General features: G+C 49.2%; 1 protein-coding gene across 1 annotated transcript in view; it reads left to right on the top strand.

Moving 5' to 3' along the window:
• The first annotated feature begins 3,864 nt into the window (after positions 1–3,864).
• The window catches only part of ELL (elongation factor for RNA polymerase II), a 110,564-nt gene continuing 87,417 nt past the window's right edge, over positions 3,865–27,011 (top strand). The window contains exon 1 of the mRNA XM_075337853.1: positions 3,865–4,041. Within this exon, the coding sequence (XP_075193968.1) occupies positions 3,913–4,041 (129 nt within the window). The 5' untranslated portion in view covers positions 3,865–3,912. The remainder of the gene's footprint in view (positions 4,042–27,011) is intronic.

Below are 27,011 nucleotides of genomic sequence, written 5' to 3'. Positions count from 1 at the left end.
ACAAGGACAGCGGCACTCCTCCAGGACAAAACGCGACACCAGCACTCAGCCAGGACTGGACGGGACAGCAGCAGTGAGCCAGTACAGGACGGGATAGCAGCACTGAGCCAGGACAAGACGGGACAGCAGCACTGAGCCAGGACAAGACGGGACAGCAGCACTCAGCCAGGACAGGGATAGCAGCACTGAGCCAGGAGAGAAGGGGACAGCAGCACTGAGCCAGGACAGGACGGGACGGGACAACAGCACTGAGCCAGGACAGGACAGGACGGGACAACAGCACTGAGCCAGGACAGGACTGGACAACAGCACTGAGCCAGGACAGGACTGGACGGGACAACAGCACTGAGCCAGGACAGGACTGGACGGGACAACAGCACTGAGCCAGGACAGGACGGGACAACAGCACTGAGCCAGGACAGGACGGGACGGGACAACAGCACTGAGCCAGGACAGGATGGGACAGCAGCACTGAGCCAGGACAGGACGGGACTGCAGCACTGAGCCAGGACAGGACGGGACAGCAGCACTGATCCAGGACAGGACGGGACAGCAGCACTGAGCCAGGACAGGACAACAGCACTGAGCCAGGACAGGACAGCAGCACTGAGCCAGGACGGGACATCAGCACTGAGCCAGGACGGGACAGCAGCACTGAGTTAGGACAGTACGGGACGGGACAGCAGCAGTGAGCCAGGACAGGACGGGATAGCAGCACTGAGCCAGGACAAGACGGGAAAGCAGCACTGAGCCAGGACAAGACGAGACAGCAGCACTGAGCCAGGAAAGGAACAGCAGCACTCAGCCAGGACAGGGACAGCAGCACTGAGCCAGGAGAGAACGGGACAGCAGCACTGAGCCAGGACAGGACGGGACGGGACAACAGCACTGAGCCAGGACAGGACGGGACGGGACAACAGCACTGAGCCAGGACAGGACTGGACGGGACAACAGCACTGAGCCAGGACAGGATGGGACAGCAGCACTGAGCCAGGAAAGGACGGGACTGCAGCACTGAGCCAGGACAGGACGGGACAGCAGCACTGAGCCAGGACAGGACGGGACAGCAGCACTGAGCCAGGACGGGACGGGACAGCAGCACTGAGCCAGGACGGGACGGGACAGCAGCACTGAGCCAGGACAGAATGGGACAGCAGCACTGAGCCAGGACAGGACGGGACAGCAGCACTGAGCCAGGACGGGACAGCAGCACTGAGCCAGGACAGGACAGCAGCACTGAGCCAGGACAGGACAGCAGCACTGAGCCAGGACAAGACGGGACGGGACAACAGCACTGAGCCAGGACAGGACGGGACAGCAGCACTGAGCCAGGACAGGACGGGACAGCAGCACTGAGCCAGGACAGGACGGGACAGCAGCACTGAGCCAGGACAAGACGGGACAGCAGCACTGAGCCAGGACAGGACGGGACAGCAGCACTGAGCCAGGACAAGACGGGACGGGACAACAGCACTGAGCCAGGACAAGACGGGACGGGACAACAGCACTGAGCCAGGACAAGACGGGACAGCAGCACTGAGCCAGGACGGGACGGGACAGCAGCACTGAGCCAGGACGGGACGGGACAGCAGCACTGAGCCAGGACAGAATGGGAAAGCAGCACTGAGCCAGGACAGGACGGGACAGCAGCACTGAGCCAGGAGAGAACGGGACAGCAGCACTGAGCCAGGACAGGACGGGACGGGACAACAGCACTGAGCCAGGACAGGACGGGACGGGACAACAGCACTGAGCCAGGACAGGACTGGACGGGACAACAGCACTGAGCCAGGACAGGATGGGACAGCAGCACTGAGCCAGGACAGGATGGGACTGCAGCACTGAGCCAGGACAGGACGGGACAGCAGCACTGAGCCAGGACAGGACGGGACAGCAGCACTGAGCCAGGACGGGACGGGACAGCAGCACTGAGCCAGGACAGGATGGGACAGCAGCACTGAGCCAGGACAGAATGGGACAGCAGCACTGAGCCAGGACAGGATGGGACAGCAGCACTGAGCCAGGACGGGACAGCAGCACTGAGCCAGGACAGGACAGCAGCACTGAGCCAGGACAAGACGGGACGGGACAACAGCACTGAGCCAGGACAGGACGGGACAGCAGCACTGAGCCAGGACAGGACGGGACAGCAGCACTGAGCCAGGACAGGACGGGACAGCAGCACTGAGCCAGGACAGGACGGGACAGCAGCACTGAGCCAGGACAGGACGGGACGGGACAACAGCACTGAGCCAGGACAAGACGGGACGGGACAACAGCACTGAGCCAGGACAGGACGGGACAGCAGCACTGAGCCAGGACGGGACGGGACAGCAGCACTGAGCCAGGACGGGACGGGACAGCAGCACTGAGCCAGGACAGGACAGCAGCACTGAGCCAGGACGGGACAACAGCACTGAGCCAGGACAGGACGGGACAGCAGCACTGAGCCAGGACGGGACGGGACAGCAGCACTGAGCCAGGACGGGACGGGACAGCAGCACTGAGCCAGGACGGGACAGCAGCACTGAGCCAGGACGGGACAGCAGCACTGAGCCAGGACGGGACAACAGCACTGAGCCAGGACGGGACGGGACAGCAGCACTGAGCCAGGACAGGACGGGACAGCAGCACTGAGCCAGGACAGGACGGGACGGGACAACAGCACTGAGCCAGGACAAGACGGGACGGGACAACAGCACTGAGCCAGGACAGGACGGGACAGCAGCACTGAGCCAGGACGGGACGGGACAGCAGCACTGAGCCAGGACGGGACGGGACAGCAGCACTGAGCCAGGACAGGACAGCAGCACTGAGCCAGGACGGGACAACAGCACTGAGCCAGGACAGGACGGGACAGCAGCACTGAGCCAGGACGGGACGGGACAGCAGCACTGAGCCAGGACAGGACGGGACAGCAGCACTGAGCCAGGACGGGACAGCAGCACTGAGCCAGGACGGGACAACAGCACTGAGCCAGGACAGGACGGGACAGCAGCACTGAGCCAGGACGGGACGGGACAGCAGCACTGAGCCAGGACGGGACGGGACAGCAGCACTGAGCCAGGACGGGACGGGACAGCAGCACTGAGCCAGGACGGGACGGGACAGCAGCACTGAGCCAGGACGGGACAGCAGCACTGAGCCAGGACGGGACAGCAGCACTGAGCCAGGACGGGACAGCAGCACTGAGCCAGGACGGGACAGCAGCACTGAGCCAGGACGGGACAGCAGCACTGAGCCAGGACGGGACAGCAGCACTGAGCCAGGACGGGACGGGACAGCAGCACTGAGCCAGGACAGGATGGGACAGCAGCACTGAGCCAGGACAGGACGGGACAGCAGCACTGAGCCAGGACGGGACAGCAGCACTGAGCCAGGACAGGATGGGACAGCAGCACTGAGCCAGGACAGGACGGGACAGCAGCACTGAGCCAGGACAGGACGGGACAGCAGCACTGAGCCAGGACGGGACAGCAGCACTGAGCCAGGACGGGACAACAGCACTGAGCCAGGACAAGACGGGACGGGACAGCAGCACTGAGCCAGGACGGGACAGCAGCACTGAGCCAGGACGGGACAGCAGCACTGAGCCAGGACGGGACAACAGCACTGAGCCAGGACAAGACGGGACAGGACGGGACAGCAGCAGTATGCCAGCCAGGACGGGACGGGACGGGACGGGACAGCAGCAGTATGCCAGCCAGGACGGGACGGGACGGGACGGGACGGGACAGCAGCAGTCAGCCAGGCAGGCAGGACATCCTTCGTTCCCTATGCACAGTTTACGCCATTTGAATCGCAGTGTCCCTACAACGCTGCCGATCATGTGATCGCGGCACGTGACTCCTGACGTCAGGTCCTTCTAGGGGATGGGAACCAGCCGCTACCGTGGGGAATGGTGTTGTTAAGATGGCGGCACTGCAGGAGGAGCGGAGTTACGGACTGTCCTGCGGGAGGGTCGGAGGGAGGGTGTCCGTCTTCCACGTGAAGCTGACCGACAGCGCCTTGCGGGCCTTTGAAAGCTACCAGCACAGCCAGGTACAGGAGGGGGGAGGTGTTGTTGGGGTCTTGTTGTGTCCGGGCTGTTACTCTTGCTCTCTGGGGTCGGTGGGGCTGCGCTGCCATTATGTAGGTGTGCTGGGCCGGTGGCCCCTTTGTCATCCTGAAGTTTCGCTTGGAGCTGGCTCTTTCGTCCCTACAAAGTGCCCACCTGATAAGGTGTAATCCCGGGTCACCCGCTGACCCTGCAGGGGTCCTCACATCCCTCACCTGTGTCCCCTCCAGTGGGCTGACAGTTGCCCCTCACTGTAGTCCCAGGCTGTGCCCCCCCTAATATGGTGGCATGTGGGCAGTGGCAGGAGCCTTATATGGTGCCACTAAGTTCTGTCCCTTGTGTGTGGTGCCCGTCCCTGACTCCATGGTCCTCCTGTAGGCTTACCAAGGGTTGGGGCACAAGTGGGGGGACCCCATGGGCTCTGTACCTGTGACTGCTCCACCCGCCAGGCTGTCCATCTCTTCTTGTGGGTATTAGGCCCTCCTCACTGACTGCAGTGTGTTCAGGGGACTGGCTGACCCAAAGTGGGCTAACATGAGCACCTGAGGGGGCCATACACTACGTCAAGTCTCTCCGGAGGGTATGGGTGGGCACAGAAAGGTGTGCCCATCTGAGAATAGGACCACTTAACTTTCCTCCATTATCAGGACAGTCTGTGGTCTCATTGGGAGTTGGCTTAGGAGGGAAGTGTTGCCGGTCGCCAAAAAGAAATGAGGGGCTAATACAATATATACCAGACATGTCATGGCCATTCCTACTCTTTTGGATTTTCTATTAATTCTTCTGGCAGTTGTCTCCCACCATGTACATGTATAGCAGTGCTGTGATAATGGGGCTGCTGTCGCACTCTTGGCACCCTCTTGCCATGCCGTTCTGTACCAGGAGTCTATAGTCTGGTAGTCACCAGAGCGCCGCTCCTTGGCTTCTGTAGACGGTATGGCAGCAGTGCTAGGGTGACCCAATTTCCAGCTGTAATAGGGCTGCGTAGTCTAGAATAACCAGTAACTTGAGTGATATGGCTACAGAGAGGAGTACACAAGTGTGGGCATACCGCTGGGCAACCACCGGCCATACCTCACCGTAAGGGAAGCGGCTTCATTGCTGACTTGTGAGGTATGAACATTCCTGCAGGTTGGGATTCTAGACTCGATGATTTGCTGGTCAGTGCCTGGCCGCTTTTCTTTACTTTGTATCACCGGCATAGTACAATCTTTGAGCACGCCACAAGCCTTACATGATCAGACTGTTCATTTCATGGGGACACAGTGGCCCTACAACGGAGGAGTGCACCTGTTGGAAAGTTCAATAATACATCATTGTTGGCGGTCCTGCTAATAGACTATCATTGGCCAATCCTTCTAACATAAATGCTTTAAAGGGAATGTCGGCAGGGTTTTGCTGCCTCATGTTACAGTAGAATGATATAGGTAAAGAGATTCTGAATCAAACCATGTATCACTTAGATTACTGTGTGCAGCCATTTTGACATACTCAACATTTTTAGCAATGCAGGAGAGCTGAGAGCCGTACCGCCCGCACCAAGCTCTCTGTACATTGACAGCCAGGTGTCAGTGTCTATAATCAGAGGAGGGGTCTGCAAAATTGCCGTGCACGTGACAATGTAGTCCGAGCAATGATACGTTTTGCTGCTTAAACATTCCAGGAAAACAACATATCAGACCTTGACAAGACAGGCATGCCTGAATTGTATGGGGGTTTTTTTTTAACCCTTGCAATATGCATGCAATAATCTGAGAGACAGGTTTTTTTTTTTTTTTTTTTGACATTTGACTACACTTAAGTGTTAAATTTAGGACTACGTTCTTTGCGTTTATTTGTGGAAATACAAGAATCTTGGCGAAACGGTCAAATGTCTCAATTTTTGAATTTTTCTACCCTTAAACCATAGAGTTATCACACAGAATAATTACTAAATAACGTTTCCCACATGTCTTTTTTACTTCAGTGGGGGATTGATCTGCCAGTCCTCCAAACCCAGGGACAAGACACAAAAAAATTCACATGCTGCATCTTGGCCGCGTCTTCAAAAACGCAGCCAAAAAAAAGATGCACTGTGCAGACAGCAAAATAGACATCTCATAGACTTTGCTGGGGGAAGGAAATGCATGCATGTGGGTGTATCTCTGACCTCAAAAACGCAGTAAGGCCTCCGACACATTCGTGCCGCCGGTACGTGTTTGGTACGTTTTTGCACATACCGGAGACACGTAGAGCAATGCTACCCTATGGTAGCAGGCACACACACGTAAAACCACACGGAACGTGTGTTCGTGTCATTTGTACGTGTGTACGTTTTCCCACACGGTCGACATGTCCGTTTTTCGCCGGCATCACGCAGGCACGGACCCCCCAAGTCAATGGGTCCCTGCCTGCACGGACGGCACACGTAGCATGTCCGTGTGCCACACGTACCGTCCGTGTGCGTTTTTTAGTTAGTGATGTCGGTCAATCTATTTTTAATTTAGTTGTTAGTCAATTTACCTTATTTTCTGTGGTTGTCAGTCAATATCCCTTTGTTGGTCGGTCTGTATCTCCCCCTGTCTCATACTTGCCAATCCCCAATCACCAGCACGGCAAAGAACAGCTGTGCAAAAGATAAGGCGGCTTTAATTATTTTGAAAATGCCGGCCGCTCATTATTCAATCTACTATTCCCTGCTTCCCCTGCCCACCGACGCTTATGATTGGTTGCATTCAGACACACCCCCACGCTGAGTAACATTACCAATGTAATGTTAACCTAAAACCATTCCAGACAAATCTGCACTATAATATGGCACTCCCTCCCTTCTGAGATGTGCACTGTGCCTTAAAAGTTAGTTTTCAACCACACAAGGTATTGGACTAGTGAGGAATTGTGTAACAGATTGCTTGGTCCATTTCCCCATATTACACCTGTTGGAAATTCAAAACTTGGGCTCAAAGCAACATTTTAGTGGAAATAAATGGAACATTTTCCACTTACTCAGCCCAATGTTGTATGAATCTGCTAATCGCCTGTGGGTTAAAATTGCTCACTACGCCACAAGATGAATTCTTTGAGAGGTGTAGTTTCCAAAATGGGGTCACTTGTGGGGATGGGGATTTTTCTGTTTCAGAATTACAAATGTGACATGGCATACACATTCTATTCCAGCCAAAATAGCGCTCCTTCCCTTCCGGTCCCTGCGCCCAAATAGTAGATTTCCACCATTTATTAGGTATCCATGCACTCAAGAGCAGAGATGAGCGAACCACGGTTTGGTTATGGAACACTGACTTGAAGGAAAAAAAAAAACAACATAGTTAGGGTTTGGATGCCTTATGTGCAAACTCCACTAGTGCAAGCCGCGCTGTGCTCGGATACGCTCGGTGTCAGTCCTGTGCGAGCTGCTTGCAGTGTTTGATCAGCTCACACTGGGGGTAACAGCATGATCACATGTAGTGTGCACCAAAGAAAAAAAAAACATAAAAAATATGGAAAAAGCGGTCACCCTTGCTAAATTTGGGGCTAATGCAACATTTTTGAGGGAAGAATTACATTTTTCATTTTTTTTTTCCTTCGACATTGATATAAATCCTGTAAAGGAAAAAAAAAACTTCTTGGATGTGGCGTTGAGCACTTTGGCTGCAGTTTCTAGAATGGTGTCCCTTTTGGGCATTTTCTGTCACCTAGGCCTCTCACAGTCACTTGAAATGTGATGTCTAAAAAATGGTGGTGTAAGTTTTGTTGGAAAAATGAAAGATTGCTGATAAGGTTTCAACTCTTCTAACTTCTAACAAAAAAATAGCACTTACTTTGGGTCGGTGGGGGATTGATCCCTGGTATCTGGCTAGATGCCAGTTCCCGTAAAGTCAATGGGGACCAAAATCTGGCACAAAGGGGTAGAAGAAAGTGCTTCATAATTACAGAATCACCGGTGCGGCTGTCACTGCTCCCGCGGCCAGTGTTCCACTTCCAGGGCCGCCTATTACCTTAATTCAATATGCACTGCTTCCCCTGCACACCGGTGGCTTGGATTAGTTGCAGTCAGACGAGCCCCTAACCTGAGTGACAGCGAGTCCGACGACTGCATCCAATTACTGACACAGGTGGGGGGGGGGGAAGGGGGGTCTATATCGTACAGTAAAATAAATAGAAATTGGCATAGGATCCCCCCCATATTTTGATACCAGCACAGATAAAGCCCAACAGCTGGGGGCATGTATTCTCAGGCTGGGGATACCCATGATTATTGGGCATCCCGCAGCCTAAAAATATCTGCCAGCTTCTGCCCGAAATTGCCGCATCCATTAGATTGGCTCATCCCGCATTGCTCTGGTGCGGTGGCAATTGGGGTAATAAGGAGTTAATGGCACCCCATAGCTGCCACTAAGTCCTAGATTAGTAATGGCAGGCATCTACCTGAGACCCCCTTTTCCATCACTTATCTGTAAATGAAATAAATACAAACACTGAAACAAATGCTTTATTTGTAATAAGAGACAAAAATCACACTCTTTCACCACTTTATTAACCCCAACACAACCCTTCAGGTCCGACTTAATCCACACTAGGTCCCACGATGCTACCAGCTCTGCTACATATCTGAAGCTCACAGCGAGCGCCATAGAACAAGACTGTCCACTGTGAAGTTCAGGCCGCAACTGAAGTGTGCCGCATGCTCAGCGGTGACGTCACTTAGGTTAGCCGCAGCATGGCCACGGCCTCCACCTGTGACAGCAAATCACCTGAGTGACGTCCTGCTGATTGCGCGGCTCACTTCACTTGCTGCGTGGGGCTCGCAGCGGGCGGTCTTGTTCTATGGTGCTCGCTGTGAGCTTCAGATATGTAGCAGTGCTGGAAGCATCGTTGGACCTCGTGTGGATTACGTCTGACCTGGAGGAGTGTTTGGGGCTAATAAAGTGATGAAAGAGGGTTGTTTTTGTCTTTTATTCCAAATAAAGAATTTTTTGGGTGTTTATTTACTTTCATTTACAGATTAGTGATGGGGGGTCTCACATAGATGCCTACCAGCACTAAGCTAGGGCTTAGTTGCAGCTGTGGGCTATTATTAACTACTTTATTACCCCGATTGCCACCGCACCAGGGCAACGGGAAGAGTCGGGCCCAGCAACAGAATTGGTGCATTTTATGAATGCGCCAATTTTGGGGCGGCTGTGGGCTGCTATTGTTAGGTTGGAAAGGGCCAAATAATATCAGCCCCCAGCTGCATTGCACTCTGCCCCATGAAAGACATTGCTGCAGCTCAGATCTGCATATTTTCCTGAGCCCTAATCGGACTGAGGAAAAAAATCGCATCATGCTGCTATTGTCTGCAAGTCTTGGATAATTCGAATCCATTCAGACTATGGGTGCAAGTGAAACATCGGACTGCACTCGGACGATATCTGAGTGCTGTGTGATATATGTACACGCTGACAATAGAGGTGATGGAGAGATTAATCCCTCCCTCTCCTTTGCAGTTGTGATCCGATCGGATCACAGTATAAAGACACTGCTCACACTCGCAGCGGAGAGAGAGCTAAGGGTCATTAGCATATTGCATCCAATGCTCTCACATCGGATGCCATACGCTAATGTGTCTCCAGCCTAATCCAATGTAATACTGGAGCTGTTCCTTGGTGCTCCTCCTCCCTTCTGGGACGTTACATACTAGGGGGTGGGGTGCGGCGTGGCTTCCTCCCTGCTTCCTTGAAGTCCTAGATCATGGAGCAAACCACACCCCTGATCTCAGACTGAATAAAATTGCCTGAGTAGAGCAGACCTAAGTGAGAGTACCACTCACACTCACACTCACACACACACACCATGGAATCATCAAAGTGATCTCTGCACACAATGCTTATTTTCTCCTTGCAGACTTAAATCTGCAGCATGTCAATAAATTCAGCGTTTTTGCTGCAGATTTCACCCATACTAATGAGTGGGGAAAATTTACAACAAAAACGCATGTAAAAAAGGCTCATATTTGACCCTGCAGTTTTCCTGCCAAAAGCGAAGGCTTTGTTCACACAGAGCATCTTTTGTTTTTGTCCCATTTTTTTTTTTTGCGGCAGTTTTGTTGTCAGAACTTTCTGACATTTTGACTTCCCAGCAAAGTCTGAGAAGTCAGATTTGCGCACATTGCAGTTTGTCAGCAGTTTTTTGTTTTTTTTTACAAAAGTTTGTGACAAAAAAGAAGCAGCATGTTCATTCTTTCTTGCTTTTTTGGCAACATTTGTCACCCATTGAAATCAATGAGGAGATGAAAAACGCATGGTTACAAACTGTTTGCGTTTTGCATGCGTTTTACCCACGGTTTTGTCAACAAAAACGCAGCTCACCAACTTAGTTCTAGAATTACACAATTAATGCTGGAGTGATTTTGGCATGTTGGTCTCTCTGTCTCTCTCTGCTTCATACTCCCCAATCACTGGCTGTCACACTGCTCCCACGACCTCTCATTCTTCTTCCCGACGGGATCATTTATCCTCCCCCATCCGTGATTGGTTGCAGTCAGACGTGCCCCCATGATGAGTGACAGCTGACTGCTGACTGCAGCCAATCACAGCCACCAGTTGGCATGTCTGCATCATACAGTGCAATAAAAATAAGGTAAGATAAAGCCTGACAGCTTGGGGCTGGTATTTTCAGGCTGGGGAGACCCACATTATTGGCAGCCCCCAGCCTAAAAATATCAGTGAACACCCGCCCGGATTTGCCGCATCCTTTAGATGTGACAGCCCCGGGACTTTACTGGCTCTTCCCAATTATCCTGGTGCAGTGGCAGACTGGGTAATAAGGAGTTATTGACAGCACAAACCTGCCACTAAGTCCCAGATTAGTCATGGCAGGCGTCTGAGACACCCCCCTACTAATTTGTAAGTGAAACTAAATAAACACAAACACCCAAAAAATCCTTTATTTGAAATAAAAGACAAAACAACTCCCTTTTTCACCACTTTTTATTAATCACGCAAACACCCCTCCAGGTCCGATGTAATCCACACGAAGTCCCACGACGCTTCCAGCACTGCTAAAACTGACTCTCACAGCGAGAGCAATAGAACAAGACTGCTCGCTGTGAGCTCCATGCAGCAACTGAAGTGAGTCGCTCTATCAGCTTTGACGTCACTCAGGTTAGCTGCTGTCACAGCTGGAGTCCTCCACCTGTGAGCGCAAATCAGGCCACTACTGATGTGAGCCATAGCTAGAGGACTCACTTGAGTGACTGCACTATCGATCGTGCAGCACCCTTCAGTAGCGGCATGAAGCTCACAGCAGTGAACCCATGACGTCATTGCTGCAACACACTCCGTACTGCGGGACCTGTACCTGTGACGTCAGGGGTTCACCCCAGTTCATTCTGATCACTGCAGCTCTGTCTGCACTCACAGCTGGCAGTCATGTTCTATGACACTCGTTGTGACAGGACAGGGATATAGCAGAGCCGAATCGCCTTGGGACCTCGTATGGATTACTTCGGACCTGGAGGGGTGTTTGGGGTTAATGAAGTGGTCAGAGGGGGCTTTTTCTTTTATTCTAAATAAAGAATTTATTGGGTGTTTGTGTTTACTTCCATTTACAGATTTGTGATGTGGGGTGTCTCATAAACGTCTAACATCAATAACGTAGGGCTTAGTTGCAGCTGTGGGCTGCCATTAACCCCTTATTAATCAGATTGCCACCACACCAGAACAATCGGGAAGAGCTGGTCCAGCACCAGAATTGGCGCATCTTATGGATGCGCCACTTATGGGGCGGCTGTGGGCTGCTATTGCTGGGCTGGAGAAAGCCAAATAACAATGACCTAATAATATCAGCCCCCGGTTGTCTACTGTACCTTGGTTGGTATGAAAAAATGGGGGGGCCCCCCACGTCATATATAATATTATTTTTTTTTTTTTTAAATCAAATAAATAAAAAAAAAAAAAGCATGGGGTCCCCTCCTATTTTTCATAACCAGCCAAGGTACAGCAAAGATCTGAGGGTTGCAGCTGCGCTGTTCTGGCAAAAAAATGGCTGGCAAGACTGCCTATTGCTCTATCAAGCTATTGTTCTTTCTTTCTATGTATTCTTTATGTTCTTTCTTATTATCTATTCTGTATGTTCTTTCTATCCTAGTTATCTATCCATTATCCTAGCCTATCATTTTTTGTTTCTCCTTTAAAAAAGCATTAACAAAAACGCACGAGAAATGCACCTACCTTCCAAGTGTTGTTTTTTTGTTTTCATTTCCAGGCTTTCCCTGGGAAGGTGCAGTTTTGGTTGCAGTTTCATGTGCATGTAGCCTTAAGGGTGCTTTACACGCTGCCACATCGCTAGCGATATATCGTCGGGGTCACGGTGTTTGTGACGCACATCCGGCGTCGTTAGTGACATCGCAGCAGGTGACAGCTAGAAGCGACGATCAACGATCGCAAAAACGTCAAAAATCGTTGACACGTCGCTCCTTTTCATAATATTGTTGGTGGTGCATGCCGCTGGTTGTTCGTCGTTCCTGCGGCATCACACATCGCTGTGTGTGACACCGCAGGAACGACCAACATCTCCTTACCTGCGTCTACAAGCAATGAGGAAGGAAGGAGGTGGGCGGGATATTCCGCCCGCTCATCTCCGCCCCTCTGCTTTTATTGAATGGCTGCCGCGTGATGTCGCTGTGACGCTGCACGAACCGCCCCTTTAGAAAGGAGGTGGATCGCCGACCACAGTGACGTCGCAGGGAAGGTAAGTTTGTGTGACGGGTGTAAGCGATGTTGTGCGCCACAGGCAGCGATTTGCCTGTGACACACAACCGACGGGGGCGGGTACGCTCGCTAGCGATATCGCAGTGTGTAAAGTGCCCTTTAGTGTGCCTGTATTCTTAAAGGTAGCATGTTCTTTAGGATTTCAGCCAGGTATGTTTTACTTTGATGTTAGACACGGCGCTATCTCAGCGGTTCTAGGGAACCTGTCACCAGATCTGTCTCCTATAAGCTGCGGCCACCACCAGTAAGCCCCTACCTAAAGTTTTCTACAAAGCTGTATATAACAGCCCAGGCCGCTCTGTATAACATAAACAGCTTTTATTATACTCTCCTGCAGGGTGGTCGGGACCGATAGACATCGCTGGTCTTGGGTCACGCGCCTCCTATCTTCTTCTGATCACTGTCCTCCTCTCCTGCTTCATTTGAGTGACGCATCCTACATTGCGCTCCTGCGCATGAGAACGTCTCTCTCCCCATGCCTGCGCATTACAGCACTATGCTCTGCCCGCAGTAGGGCAAGTTCAAACAACGCCCGCGCATGTGCACTACAGTACTTTGGGTCTACCCTCTGGAGGGCAGAGAAGTGCGCAGGAGCTTAATGTGGGATACTGTGTGTATGAAGGAGTACAGCTCCCTGCAGGTGAGTATAATAAAAGCTGTTATTTGCATTATACAGAGCAGCCTGGGCACTTACATAAAGTATGTTAGAATGCTGTATATAAGGGCTGACTAGTAGTGGGCACAACTTATAGTGGACAAATCTGGTGACCGGTTCCCTTTTAACAAGGTGGCCTGGGAAAGACACTGCTAATCTGGTGTGGACGATGGCCATCTTTCCCCCTCTTTGATTGGTCACTCCAATGTGTATAAATGTGGAGAGACCAGGCCAGATTCTCAAACGTTTTTTTTCTGCCATGCTATGTGATTGTAACATACCTAGCTGCAATCATTCAATCCGGCTTGGATTCATGCTTCAGGCATCACAAATCTAGCGATCTGTTCTCTTTAATGATCATCAAGATAGATTCTGAGGCATCCATCCACCTTAGAGACCCCTTCTAAGGAAGAACTGTGTTTCCTTGAAAATGAGCCCTAGCAGGAGTTTTAAGCAAGGCTTAAATATAAGATCTACCCCGAAAATAAGCCCTAGTTGCAATTCAATAATGGTGTCCATGCAGCTAAAAAAAGTAAAAAATATTAGAGGACCCTTCATTATAGAAAGCAGACACCCTAAAAAGAAAGAGCGAAGACCTCGTGATCATACTCGCCAGACGCAGACCGGGAGCCGTGAAACGCATTAAGGATCCACATACACATCAGATTGCACACCCACGCACATCAGATTGCGCACACACACACATTTATGAGATGGCGCACACACAATCACATATCAGATCGCACATCCACACTCGCCACATCCAGCGATATTGATTGCTTTTGGCTAGCATAAGGACCTGGAACGCTGTGCAGGGGGGAGTGCCAGGACCTGCGGGTGGAACAAATGGAGGACCCAGCGGTGGAATGTGTCATGGAGACGACAGCAGAGTCCCCTGCTGGCTAGAAGCAAGTAGTATCACCGCATGTGGTGAGTTTGTGCTCACGGGATTGTATGTGCGATCTCGTGTAATTGTTGGCCAGAAGGAGGGGAGGACGGCGTGCAGCATACCTGCTGGGCGTGCCCGTCGACGATCACAGGAGGACATGGGAGCCACGCAGATGTCTGGTAAGTATGACTATCCTGGAAAGGGGCATCTACCTTTTTTGGGCGGTAAACTTTACCCAACCATGTTTACCTAAGAAAAAGCCCTACCCTGAAAATACGCCCTAGCACTTTTTTCAATGCAAATAAAAAAATATACAGTGGGTACGGAAAGTACTCCGATCCCTTTTTGTTTTATTGCAGCCATTTGGAAAATTCACAAAAATTCATTTTTTTCTCACCAGTTTAGACTGCACCCCATCATGTTGAAAGAAAAAAAAACAAATGTAGAAAGTTTTGCAAATTTATTAAATAAGAAAAAACTGAAATATCACATGGTTATAAGTATTCAGACCCTTTGCTCAGTATTGAGTAGAAGCACCTTCCCTTTTGAGCTAATACAGCCATGAGTCTTCTTGGGAATAATGCAATTTTTCACACCTGGATTTGGGGATCCTCTGCCATTCCTCCTTGCAGATCCTTTCCAATTCTGTCAGGTTAAATGGTGAATGTTGGTGGACAGCCATTTTCAGGTCTCTCCAGAGATGCTCAATTGGGTTTAGGTCAGGGCTCTGGCTGGGCCAGTCAAGAATGGTCCGAGTTGTTCTGAAGCCACTCCTTTGTTATTTTAGCTGTGTGCTTAGGGTCATTGTCTTGTTGGAAGGTGACCCTTTGGCAGAGTCTGAGGTCTTGAGCATTCTGGAAGAGGTTTTCTTCTAGGGTATCTCTGTACTTGGCCGCATCCATCTTTCCTTCAATTGCAACCAGTCTCCTGTCCCTGCAGCTGAAAAACACCCCCATAGCATGATGCTGCCACCACCATGTTTCACTGTTGGGATTGTATTTGGCAGGTGATGAGCAGTGCTTGGGTTTCTACACTCATACCACACAAGTTCTATCTTTGTCTCATCATACCAGAGAATCCTATTTCTCAATGTCTGAGTCATTCATGTGTTTTTTTTTTTTTTTTTTTGCCAAATATGCGGGCTTTTATATGTCTTGCACTGACGAGAGGCCTCCATCGGGCCACTCTGCCAAAAAGGCCTGACTGGTGGAGGCTGCAGTGATAGTTGACTTTATGGAACTTTCTCCCATCTCCCTGCTGCATCTCTGAGCTCAGCCACAGTGATCTTGGGCTTCTTCTTTACCTCCTCTCACCAAGGCTCTTCTCCCACGATTGCTCAGTTTGGCTGAACGGCCAGGTCTAGGAAGAGTTCTGGTGGTCCCAAACTTCTTCCATTTAAGGATTATGGAGGCCACTGTGCTCTTTGGAACATTAAGTACTGAAGAATTTCTTTTGTAACCTTGGCCAGATCTGTGCCTTGCCACAATTCTGTCTCTGACCTCCTTGAACAGTTCCTTTTGACCTCATGATTCTTATTTGGTCTGACATGCACTGTGTGCTGTGAAGTCTTATATAGACAGGTGTGCGCCTTTCCAAATAAAGTCCTATCAGTTTAATTAAACACAGCTGGACTCTAATGAAGGAGCATAACCATCTCAAGGAGGAATGGACAGCATGTGGAGTTAAATATGAGTGTCTGAGCAAAGGGTCTGAATACTTATGACCATGTAATATTTCAGTTTTTCTTGTTTAATAAATTTGCAAAAATTTCTAAATTTCTGGGTTTTTTTTCTGTCAAGATGTGTGCAGAGTGCACATTAATGCGAAAAAATGTACTTTTTTTTTTTTTTTTTTTTTAATTTTCCAAATGGCTGCAATGAAACAAAGTGTGAAATTTTAAGGGGTCTGAATACTTTCCGTACCCACTGTAAGACTCTTATTTTCAGGGAAACACGTCATATACTGCATGCTGCAGACAGTGTGCACCTAGGCTTAGATACTCTGCTTTGCATGTTAGTTAGGCTGCGCTCCCACGATGAGCTTTTAGGGTCTGTGTGCACTGGGAAATTTGGTTTTCCCATAGGTTTTGCTGAGAAGGACTGCAGAAAGGTTATGAACATTTTCTGCAGCTTTTCTGCAGGACAAACATTTCCATTGTTTTGCATGTGTTGCTTGCTGGGGGAAGAGTTCGGGGGGTGGTGGAGTTCGGGGGGGCTCGAGCTGAGGACGTCAGTGCCACGGTCTGCATGGCTGGGGACAAGTGTGTGTGTCTACATGCTTGTGTACATGCGGAGTGCGCGAGGGGGCGGAGCCGAGCGGGGCCGTGGAGCTGAGGACTTCAGTGCCACCATGTGTGTGTACATGCGGAGTGCGGGAGGGGGCGGAGCCGAGTGGTGAAGTGTCTGCCTCCTTGCACACTGTATCCAGGGTAAATATCGGGTAAATAAAAGCAAAGCACTTGTTGCTTGGTTACCCGATATTTATCTTGGATACTAGCTTAGCGCGGGCTCCCTATACCCATAACCACTGTAAATATCGGGTAACTAACCAAAGTGCATTTGCTTGGTTACCCGATGTTTATCCTGGTTACGGGGGCAGGGAGCCAGAGATCGCATGCGCAGCAAAATCCTACGGATCGCGCTGCTCAAAAAAACGTTACATTATGCGTTGCTTTCGCCCGGCGGTCAGTAAAAAAACGACCGCGACGCAGCAGATGCAACGCAGCATCATCAGTCGCAATCCGTCACTAATAGAAGTCTATGGGGAAAAACAGGATTCCTGCAAAATATTTTGCAGGATACCGTAATTCCTCAAGGCGACGGATTGTGACTGATGCAAAACAACTGAAGTGTGAACTTAGCCTTAGTCAGTTTTTGTTGCAGCATTTCTGTACGGGTTATGTAAATTAAGATACTTGCGTTTCTTCATTGTGCGTTTTGTGTGGAATTTTTTCTCGTTAACTTTATTTAAAACCTGACATACTACTTTGTTTTTAATACTTCCTGGTATTTGGTGTAACAAAACGTTATTTATTGATTTTGGTGTACAATACTTATATAGCACCATTAATTCCATAACACTTTACAGACATGATCAACACTGTCCCCATTGGGGCACACAATCTAAATTCCCTATCAGCATGACTTTGGAGTGTGGAAGGAAAACTAAGCAAACACAGGGAGAGCATACACATGTCCTTGGTGGGTGGAGGCTTTGAACCCAGGACCCCAGTGCTGAAAGAGCTAGCCACTGAGCCATTAATTCTGTTCCCAGCACTTTTTAGTTGGCGTATTGTGTCTGATTTGTGCCACAATTTTGGCTAATTCTTCAGCACATTGTGTCAATATTAGGCACACCATCTCAATGGGCAAGGTGCAGAAAATGTCCAAACACTTCTAATATATAAAGGTGTGTGTGTGTGTGTGTGTGTGTGTGTGTGTCCACTAAAGGAATCCGCACCGTCGCATTTACAATCAAGAAATTTTGCACAGACGCCTCATGTGACTTAGGGAACGTCAGAGTATGTTTTGACCAGAAAATGTAACCCTGCGCTTTAGTTGCTCGCCAAAAAAATCTGCCTCCATTAAAGTCAATGGAGCTGCGAGCTATAGGTTATTAATAACAGCTGTGAGTGGTTGCTATAGGAACAAAATAAATTGTTACTATAAAATGCTTTTGTGTCAGGTAAGATGTCGGTGGGGAGACTGATAGAGAGACAGACACTGGGAAAGGGACACGGACAGACGCTGGGGCAGGGACACGGGCGGACAGACGCTGGGGCAGGGACACGGGCGGACAGACGCTGGGGCAGGGACACGGGCGGACAGACGCTGGGGCAGGGACACGGGCGGACAGACGCTGGGGCAGGGACACGGGCGGACAGACGCTGGGGCAGGGACACGGGCGGACAGACGCTGGGGCAGGGACACGGGCGGACAGACGCTGGGGCAGGGACACGGGCGGACAGACGCTGGGGCAGGGACACGGGCGGACAGACGCTGGGGCAGGGACACGGGCGGACAGACGCTGGGGCAGGGACACGGGCGGACAGACGCTGGGGCAGGGACACGGGCGGACAGACGCTGGGGCAGGGACACGGGCGGACAGACGCTGGGGCAGGGACACGGGCGGACAGACGCTGGGGCAGGGACACGGGCGGACAGACGCTGGGGCAGGGACACGGGCGGACAGACGCTGGGGCAGGGACACGGGCGGACAGACGCTGGGGCAGGGACTCGGGCGGACAGACGCTGGGGCAGGGACTCGGGCGGACAGACGCTGGGGCAGGGACTCGGGCGGACAGACGCTGGGGCAGGGACTCGGGCGGACAGACGCTGGGGCAGGGACTCGGGCGGACAGACGCTGTTACTATCCCAGGCAACGCCGGGTACTACAGCTTGTTATAAATATGGTGCAGGTCGTGAAAGACAATTGCTGGTTCATGCACATATTGCACCACAGTTCTGGCTTATTTAGCTTAATAAATCTCGCTGACAGTTGCTTTTGCAAGTTGTTTGTATTTTTTTTTTTTTATTTCTCGCTTTTGACAAAAGTGCTAGTGACGCCAATGGGAAAAAAGTCAGGTTGTGAAAAAACATGACTAGACCTAGATGATGCTTTTAGAGAACAGCATCACTGCCCCCAAAATGCCCCGAAAACAAGATTTGAGCATAACATTTGGCTGCAGCATTTTTGTAACATTCAACTAGCCTGATTGGGACTTTTGTTCCCAAGCCATACATGCGTTTATTTCCTCCTTCGAGAGCTTTGTGTTCTGGTGTATGAGTAGTGATGTGACAGCCAAGTGACTGCAGCCAAATAGGATGGGAGCCAAAGAGCTGCCATATGGTGACGTAAACATTGTACTCCAAATATGGGAAGTGTAACTCTCACTGGAAGAGTATAAGAATGTGCATACTGACGTGATTCACCGTCACTTTCATGTTCTTATTGGGACCGGACTGGGCTGGGATTGGGACACCGGAATAAATCGGTCAGCCAGTTCCAGTGATATAGGACAGTGTTGGTGACGTTCTAACTTATGTTATAAGGGCCCCCAAAAATTGCTTGTCGTTTGGTATATATATATATATATATATATATATATATATATATATATATATATATATATATATATATATATATATATATATATATATATATATATGCCAATGTGTGTGTATATATAATGTGTTTGTGTGTGTATATATATATATATATATATATGTATGTGTGTATGTATGCACTGATTTTGTAAACGACGCAGTTTGTGATCACTAGTGGATAATTAGGAATGTATGCATCCCATATCCAATGTCTGAGCTATTGAATGGATAGAGTATACAGTACAGTGGAACCTCTGTTAACGAGTAACTTGGTGTGCGAGTATATCGCTATACGAGCAAAGCTTGCTGTAAATTTGTAACTCAGTTTACGAGCAATGCTTTGCTGTACGAGCAAATACTCACCGCGCACACTTGCGGTTCCGCTGTACTTTCTCCGTGCTCTAACCCGTACCCTCCGTTCCCTCAGCAACCTCCTGGTTCTTGTAGTCCGCAGGTACAGTATGTGTATCCGGTAACCATCGCAACTATGCAGGAGCTTCCGCTGTCAGCCGCTTTTCAAAGACAGTGCGCTAACCAATCAGAGGCTAGAGGCTCATACCTTTGACGTCAATCAGAAGCATGCTGCTCCTGCTGTTGAAGTGCTGACAGAGGAAGCTCCTGCATCGGTCGCGATGGTTACGAGATACACATACCTGCAGACTACAAGAACCAGGAGGCCGCCGAGGCAACCGAGGGTAAGGTGAGCATAATATGTGTGAATTTGTGCGTGTGTGGAACGGCACAATAGGGAACTAGGATGGGACGTTGCACAAGTTCTGGAACAAATTGTCTGAGCTTCCATTATTTCCTATGGGAAATTTTGACTTGCTAGACAAGTAACTTGGTTTACGAGCACACTCTCGGAATGGATTGTTCTCGTAAACCATGGTTCCACTGTACATGGATTCCATCACAGATTCTACAGAAAGGGTAAGGCTGGATTCACACGATGGGTGGGGGAATCATCAAGGTTCCTCACTAACGTTAGTGTTCAGGGCACAGCAGCAAAGAGGGACAGAGGTCCGACCCAAGAGAGGTTCAAGCTGCCTGCCATACGGGCCAGGACTGTGACATCAGGAGGGGACCCCAAAACGCTTCAGGCCACGGGGACCCACCAACTACAGATGGGTGCATGGAAATAAAGTTCACCAGGTCACTACACCGCCACGGGGATCAAGGGAATACCGAATCACCTGAGGCCCAGATTGGTAGAGACCAGCACCAGCTGGGTTGTAGCTACTCCAAACCAGTGAGTGAAGCACAAGTTAAACCGCAGCTCCTGTGTTTTCTGAATTCTTCCTACACGTTTGCATCACGATACTACAACCACCATCATCCTCCCCTGGGGCCCAGCTCTACTTGCGGAAAGCCATAACATCCTCTCCAATACCATCAGTCCCAGCAGAGAGAGACTTTGTAGTGGCGGCTTTCCCCATATAGCCGCATACCACAAGTGGCGTCACGAAAAACACTTTTTTACATTTCCATTTTTATATATCCCCCTTTTTAAGCAACCCCCAGGGTCACAGAGCCGGACACATGCTACCCGTGATACGTCCCAGTGAAACAAAGCCCTGGGGTGCGTTAAGTACATCAGATACGATGTGTTAATGACCTTCGGATCCCGCTGTGCTGCCAGCGTACGCCAAGTGTAATGCAAGAGTGAGCTGTTCCTTCGGTCGGATCACAGCTGATGCGGAGGGGGCAGGCGCTGTGGAGGAGAGGGAGGGATTAATCTCCTCCATTGTCAGCTGATGCGATTTCACTAGACTTGTATGGGTGCGAGTGACACAGCTCTCGCTGACAATCGCAGCATGCTGCAACTTTTTTTTTTTTTTTTTTTTTTTTAAAAACTTGGATGAGAAAAAAGTGGACCATTTACCCTCATTGAATAAAACTGGTCCAAGTGCAATTCATACACTCATATGAGCATACCCTAAGGCTATGTGCGCACTAGAGATGTGAAGTTTCTCGAGAAAATCTTCTCGAGAAACTTCTGGGAGTGAAGATTTGCTGAACTCCGGAAAAAATCCGCGGCAAAACCGCATGCGGATTTGCCGCGGATTTGCCGCGGATTTGCCGCGAAATTGCCGCGAAATTGCCGCGATTTTCCCGCGGGTGGTTCCCTGCGGATTTTTGCAGGCTGTACTGCAGAAATCCGCGGGATACCTGCGGATTTAATGGACATGTTCATTTTCTCAAGAAAGTTTCTCGAGAAATTTCCGCACCGAAACTTTCTTGAGAAAAATCCGCACCAGTGCGCACAGCTTTTTTTTTTTCTCATAGAATTTCATGGGAAATGTCTGCACAAAGATTGCAGACATTTCTCAAGAAATTTCCGCGGCAAATCCGCGGGTAAATCCGCGGGTATTTTGCTCTAGTGCGCACATAGCCTAACGCTGGATTACTCGCACCATTGTGCCCTCCACGTAGGATTTTGTGATAGAAAAGTACCATTTCTACACTGGTATGCCGGATGAAAGTCTCAATGTGCCAGCATCACAGTGATCTATGGTAGTTTGTTCTATTCATTAGACCTGTGGTTGGATCTGATCTGGCCCTGTAATACAGAAATGTCATTATTACACATGGGAAACTAGACTTGGGCTGTGTTCACATTCATACCTGTACTTCCATACAGGAGAGTGTAAGGCAATATGCGCAAGCTGTTTATTTGTCACAAACTTCTGACGAAAAAAATGCAGCGTAGTCATTCTTTTTGCGTTTTTTTTTTTTTGTCCCTGAGTTTCTCACTAGTGATGGGAGGATTCGCAGCTAAGATAAAGCCAGACAACTGGGGGTAGGTATTCCCAGACTGGTGAGACCCACAGTTATTGGGAGCCCCCCAGTCTAAAAATATCAGCCTGCAGCCGGCAAGGATTGCCACATTCATTAGATGTGACAACCCCAGCACTTGACCTGCCTCTTACCGCCTGAGTGCAGAGGCAATTGAGGTAATAAGTTAATGGCAGGCCTTAGCTGCCATTAAGTCCTAGATAGTCATGGTAGGCGTCTGAGACACCCCTTCAACACCAATCTATATTCAAAGTAAATAAACACCCAAAAACCTTTATTTGAAATAAAAGACAAAAAAGCACCCTCTTTCACCACTTTATTAACCTTCTAAACACCCCTCCAGGTCTAACGTAATCCACATGAGGTCCCACGAGGCTTCCAGCACTGCTATATCTAACAATCACAGCGAGCATCGTAGAATATTACTTCCCGCTGTTAGGTTTAGGCCGCGACTAAAGTGAGACGTAATCAGCGGTGATGTTACTCAGGCGAGTCCTCCACCTGCGGCGCACTTCAGTCGCGGCCTGATCCTCACAGTGACCAGTCATGTTGCAGCAGTGCTGGAAGCGTTGTGGGACCTCGTGTGGAGTACGTCAGACCTTTAGGGGTATTTTTGGAGTTAACAAAGTGGTGAAAGAGGATGCCTTTTTTTTGTCTTCTTTTTTTTTTTTTTTCTTTTCAAATAATGGATTTTTTTGGGTGTTTTGTGTTTTTAATTTTATTTTTACCTACAGATTAATGATGGGGGTGTCTCTTAGATGCCTGCCATCACTAACCTAGAGCTTAGTATCAGCTAAAGGCTGCCATTAACTCCATTTTACCATGATTGCCACCAAGCCAGGGCAATGTGAAAAGCCAGGTCCAGCGCCAGAATTGGCGCATCTTATGGATAGGGCAGCTGTGGGCTGCTATTGTTGGGCTAGAAAGGGCCAAATAACGATTGCCCTTCCCACCCTAATATCAGCACCAAGTTGTCTGCTGTATCTTGGCTGGTTTTAGAAAAATTGAAAAAAACAAAAAAAATGTGGGATCCCCTCTATTCTCTCCTTCTTTATTTATTTTTTTTTGTTTTTTTACAACCAGTCAGAGTACAGCATACAGCTGAGGGTTGCAGCCTTTAGCTGCTGCTATTCCTGTGCTGGATATGCAAAACAGGGGGGACCTCACTTTATTTATTATTTTTTTTCTTTGACCTCCTCTCTTCTCAAAAAAAAAAACAAACCCCAAAAACAGCTGGCCAAGCTAGGTATCCCTCTATTTTTCTTTTTTTTTTTTTTTTTTTTTTTTTCTTTTTTTTATTTTACATTTCCAGACTCTCTGAGCCAAGGTGCAGTTTTGGTTGCAGTTAATTTTTTAAACAAAAAAAAGTCATACAGGAAACATATTAAAGGGAACCGGTCACCAGTTTTATGGCCTATAAGCTGCAGCCACCACCAGTGGACTCTTATATACAGCATTTTAACATGCTGTATATAAGAGCCCAGGCTGCTGTGAGAGCATAAAAAACACTTTATAATACTTACCTAAACTGTCGCTGCGGTGGATGTGGCTCAAATGGGCGTCTTCGTCCTTCGGGGCTGGCGCCTCCTCTTTCAGCCATCTTCGTCCTCCTTCTGAAGCCTATGTGCATGACGCGTACGACGTCATACACACCCCCCGGACCCCGCGCACTACAGTACTTTGATCTGCCCTGCTCAGGAACTGAATGCCGGCGAGTGTGGATGACGTCGGACGCGTCATGCTCCCCGGCTCCAGAAGATGAAGGACAAAGATGGCTGAAAGAGGAGGAGCTAGCCCTGGAGGATGAAGAGGCCCATTTGAGCAACGGTTTAGGGTACTTTCACACTTGCGTTGTTTTGCTTCCGTTACAATCTGCCCTTTTGGAAAACAGCAGAATCCGTTAACGGATTCCGCTGTTTCCCATAGACTTATATGGGTGACGTATTGTGCCGAAAGGACCTGCGTTGCTTCCGCTGGGCGACGCTCCGTTGCTTCCGCCCAGCGGGAGGAACACAGCATGGAACGTTGTTTTGAGCAGCGGAATCCTCAGGATTTCACTGCGCATGCTCTTCTTCTTTGTGGTTTTTTTTTTTTTTTTTTTTTTTTTTTAAAAAAACTTTTTTTATTTTGTCTCGCGGTGGCCGGCATGCCCGGCCGCCGGCAAGTGATAGCGCTCAACTGAGCCACCGGCCTCCGGCTATTGAGAGCGATCAGCTCATCGTTCACAATAGTCTGCTGCCGGTAAAACTGAGAAGAAGAAAAAAAAAAATCTTTCCGTTTTGTACGATCCGTAGCATCCGTTGCATTCGTCACACAACGCAATGCTACGGAAGCCGTCCAACGCAAGTGTGAAACTAGCCTTAGATGAGTTTTATAAAGTATTTTTTATGTTGTACACAGTGGCAGGGGCTCTTATATACAGCATGTTAGAATGTGTATATAAGAGCCCACTAGTGGTTACCGCAGCTTATAGGGCAAAAAACATGTGACAGGTTCCCTTTAAAACTATGCAGGATGCAGTTTGTCTATTTTTGCAATGTTTCTATTATCATCTGTGTGGTATCCAATTTTGTTGGATACAAAAAATGCCATCAGTGCTGTTTGTTTTTGTTTGTCGTAGGGTATGTGCGCACTAGGCGTTTTTTTTCACGCTGCGTTTTTATGTGCGTTTTTGTCTCAAAAAACGCACCCGCTGCTAAAAAAACGCATGCGTTTTTACCGCGATTTGCTGCGTTTTTGCTCACTGCGTTTTTAATCAGTGCACAATGCCATTAAAGATTGTTGATGAAAAAAAAAAAGCTCTGATGTAATTTCCTTCTTCAAAATGTTCATTGTATGCAGGAGAGCAGACAGCTGCAGAACTAGTGTATGCAGGAGAGCAGACAGCAGCTGCAGAACTAGTGTATGCAGGAGAGCAGACAGCAGCTGCAGAACTACAAGTCTCAGCATCCTCCATCCAGGACTGTATGCAGGAGTTTTTTGCCCAAACAGGAAAAAAAAAAAAGACATGGGCTTCGCTAATATATTTTTGTATGCTAGCCAGGTACAGCAGGCAGCTATGGGCTGCCCCCAACCCCCAGCTGCCTATTTGTACCCGACTGGGAATTAAAAATATAGGGAAGCCCTTTTTTTTTTTTTATTTCATGAATTTCAAGAAATAATTAAAAAAAAAAAATGACATAGGCTTCGCCCAATTTTTGAGTCCAGCCAGGTACAACTAGACAGCTGAGGATTGGAATCCGCAGTGCAGAGTGCCCATGCTTTCTGGGTACCCCCACTGCGAATTGCAGTCCGCAGCCACCCCAGAAAATGGCGCTTTCATAGAAGCGCCATCTTCTGGCGCTGTATCCAACTCTTCCAGCTGCCCTGATGCCGGGTGGCTAGCTGGGTAATAATGGAGTTAGGGCTAGCTGTATATTATCAGCTGGCCCTAAGCCCGAAATTCATGGTGTCACGCCAATATTAGACATGGCCACCATGAATTTCTAGTAAAGATAAAAAAAACCACAACACACAGAAAAATATTTTTATTATAAATAAAACACAACACAATTAGTGACTCCATCTTTATTAAAATATAGAACCCCCCTCCGCAGTAATCCTGGGTCAGGGTCCCGCGCCGTCCAATCCGCATCCAATATCATCTGATCGGTTTGCTGGAAGGCAAAGCGATCAGATGATGTGTCAGGTTCTAGGGGCTGAAGCACATCACACATCAGCTGATTGTATAAAAGCCGTTTATACAATCAGATGTTGCATCAGTGCAAAAAAAAAAAAAAATACGTCTGTGCTGATTACCGGTAGCTCCTGCAGCGATCGGATGAGAGTCTGATCCTGTCCCATCGCTGCAGGAGCTGCCGGTAATCAGCTGATGAAGTCTCCTGACGGCAGGATCAGCTGATAGCCGGCCGGGCGACACCGCGAGAATTACGATCAGCTGATGCGTCAGGTGACTGCATCAGGTGATCCACCGCCAGGTCCTGCAAGCTTCGTACGTGCCCCAGGGAGACTGCACACAGCCAGAGCGGCGGGACCGGGACAGGAGCGGGCATGGCACTGGGACCCTGCAGACAGGTGAGTATAGATGACTTTTTTTTTTTTTTCTACTGTTCACTTTTGTTTTTGCCGCTGCCTCCACCTCCCGCCCAGACATGGCGCCGCACGGAGCTGACATGGCACCGTGCGGGTTGTGGACGCAGCGGTGACGGTACCGGGAGGATTCATGCTTCTGTGTTTACCAACAGAAGGAATCCTCTTCCTGTACACGTCACTTTACTGCCCACCCCTTGCGTTTGTAGCTGCGTTTTTAGTCATAGAAACGCAGCTATATGCGTTTTTCATTGCGTTGTTGAACATCTCATTGAACTCAATGGGTGAAAAACGCAGTGAAAAACGCAGAAATAATTGACATGCTGCATTTTTGTGGTCACCACAAAAACGCAGCTACAAAAAAACGCTGTGTGAGGACAGCACTTCTGAAAACCCATAGACATTGCTGGGGAAGCAATGTCACTGCGTTTTCAGCACAAAAACGCGGTAAAAAAAACGCCTAGTGCGCACAAGGCCTTAAACCAATTCACTTACACTACAGTTCAAAGGTTTGGGGTCACCCAGGCAATTTTGTGTTTTCCATGAAAAATCCTACTTTTATTTATCAGATGAGTTGCATGATGAATAGTAAATATAGTCCAGACATTCACGAGGATAGAAACAATGATTTTTACTTGAAATAATAATTTTCTCTTCACACTTTGCTTTCATTACAGAATGCTCCTTTGCA

Source organism: Anomaloglossus baeobatrachus, chromosome 1 (genome assembly GCF_048569485.1).
Source record: "Anomaloglossus baeobatrachus isolate aAnoBae1 chromosome 1, aAnoBae1.hap1, whole genome shotgun sequence".
Taxonomy (NCBI): Eukaryota; Metazoa; Chordata; class Amphibia; order Anura; family Aromobatidae; genus Anomaloglossus; species Anomaloglossus baeobatrachus.
This window is presented reverse-complemented; position numbering and strand designations above follow the sequence as displayed.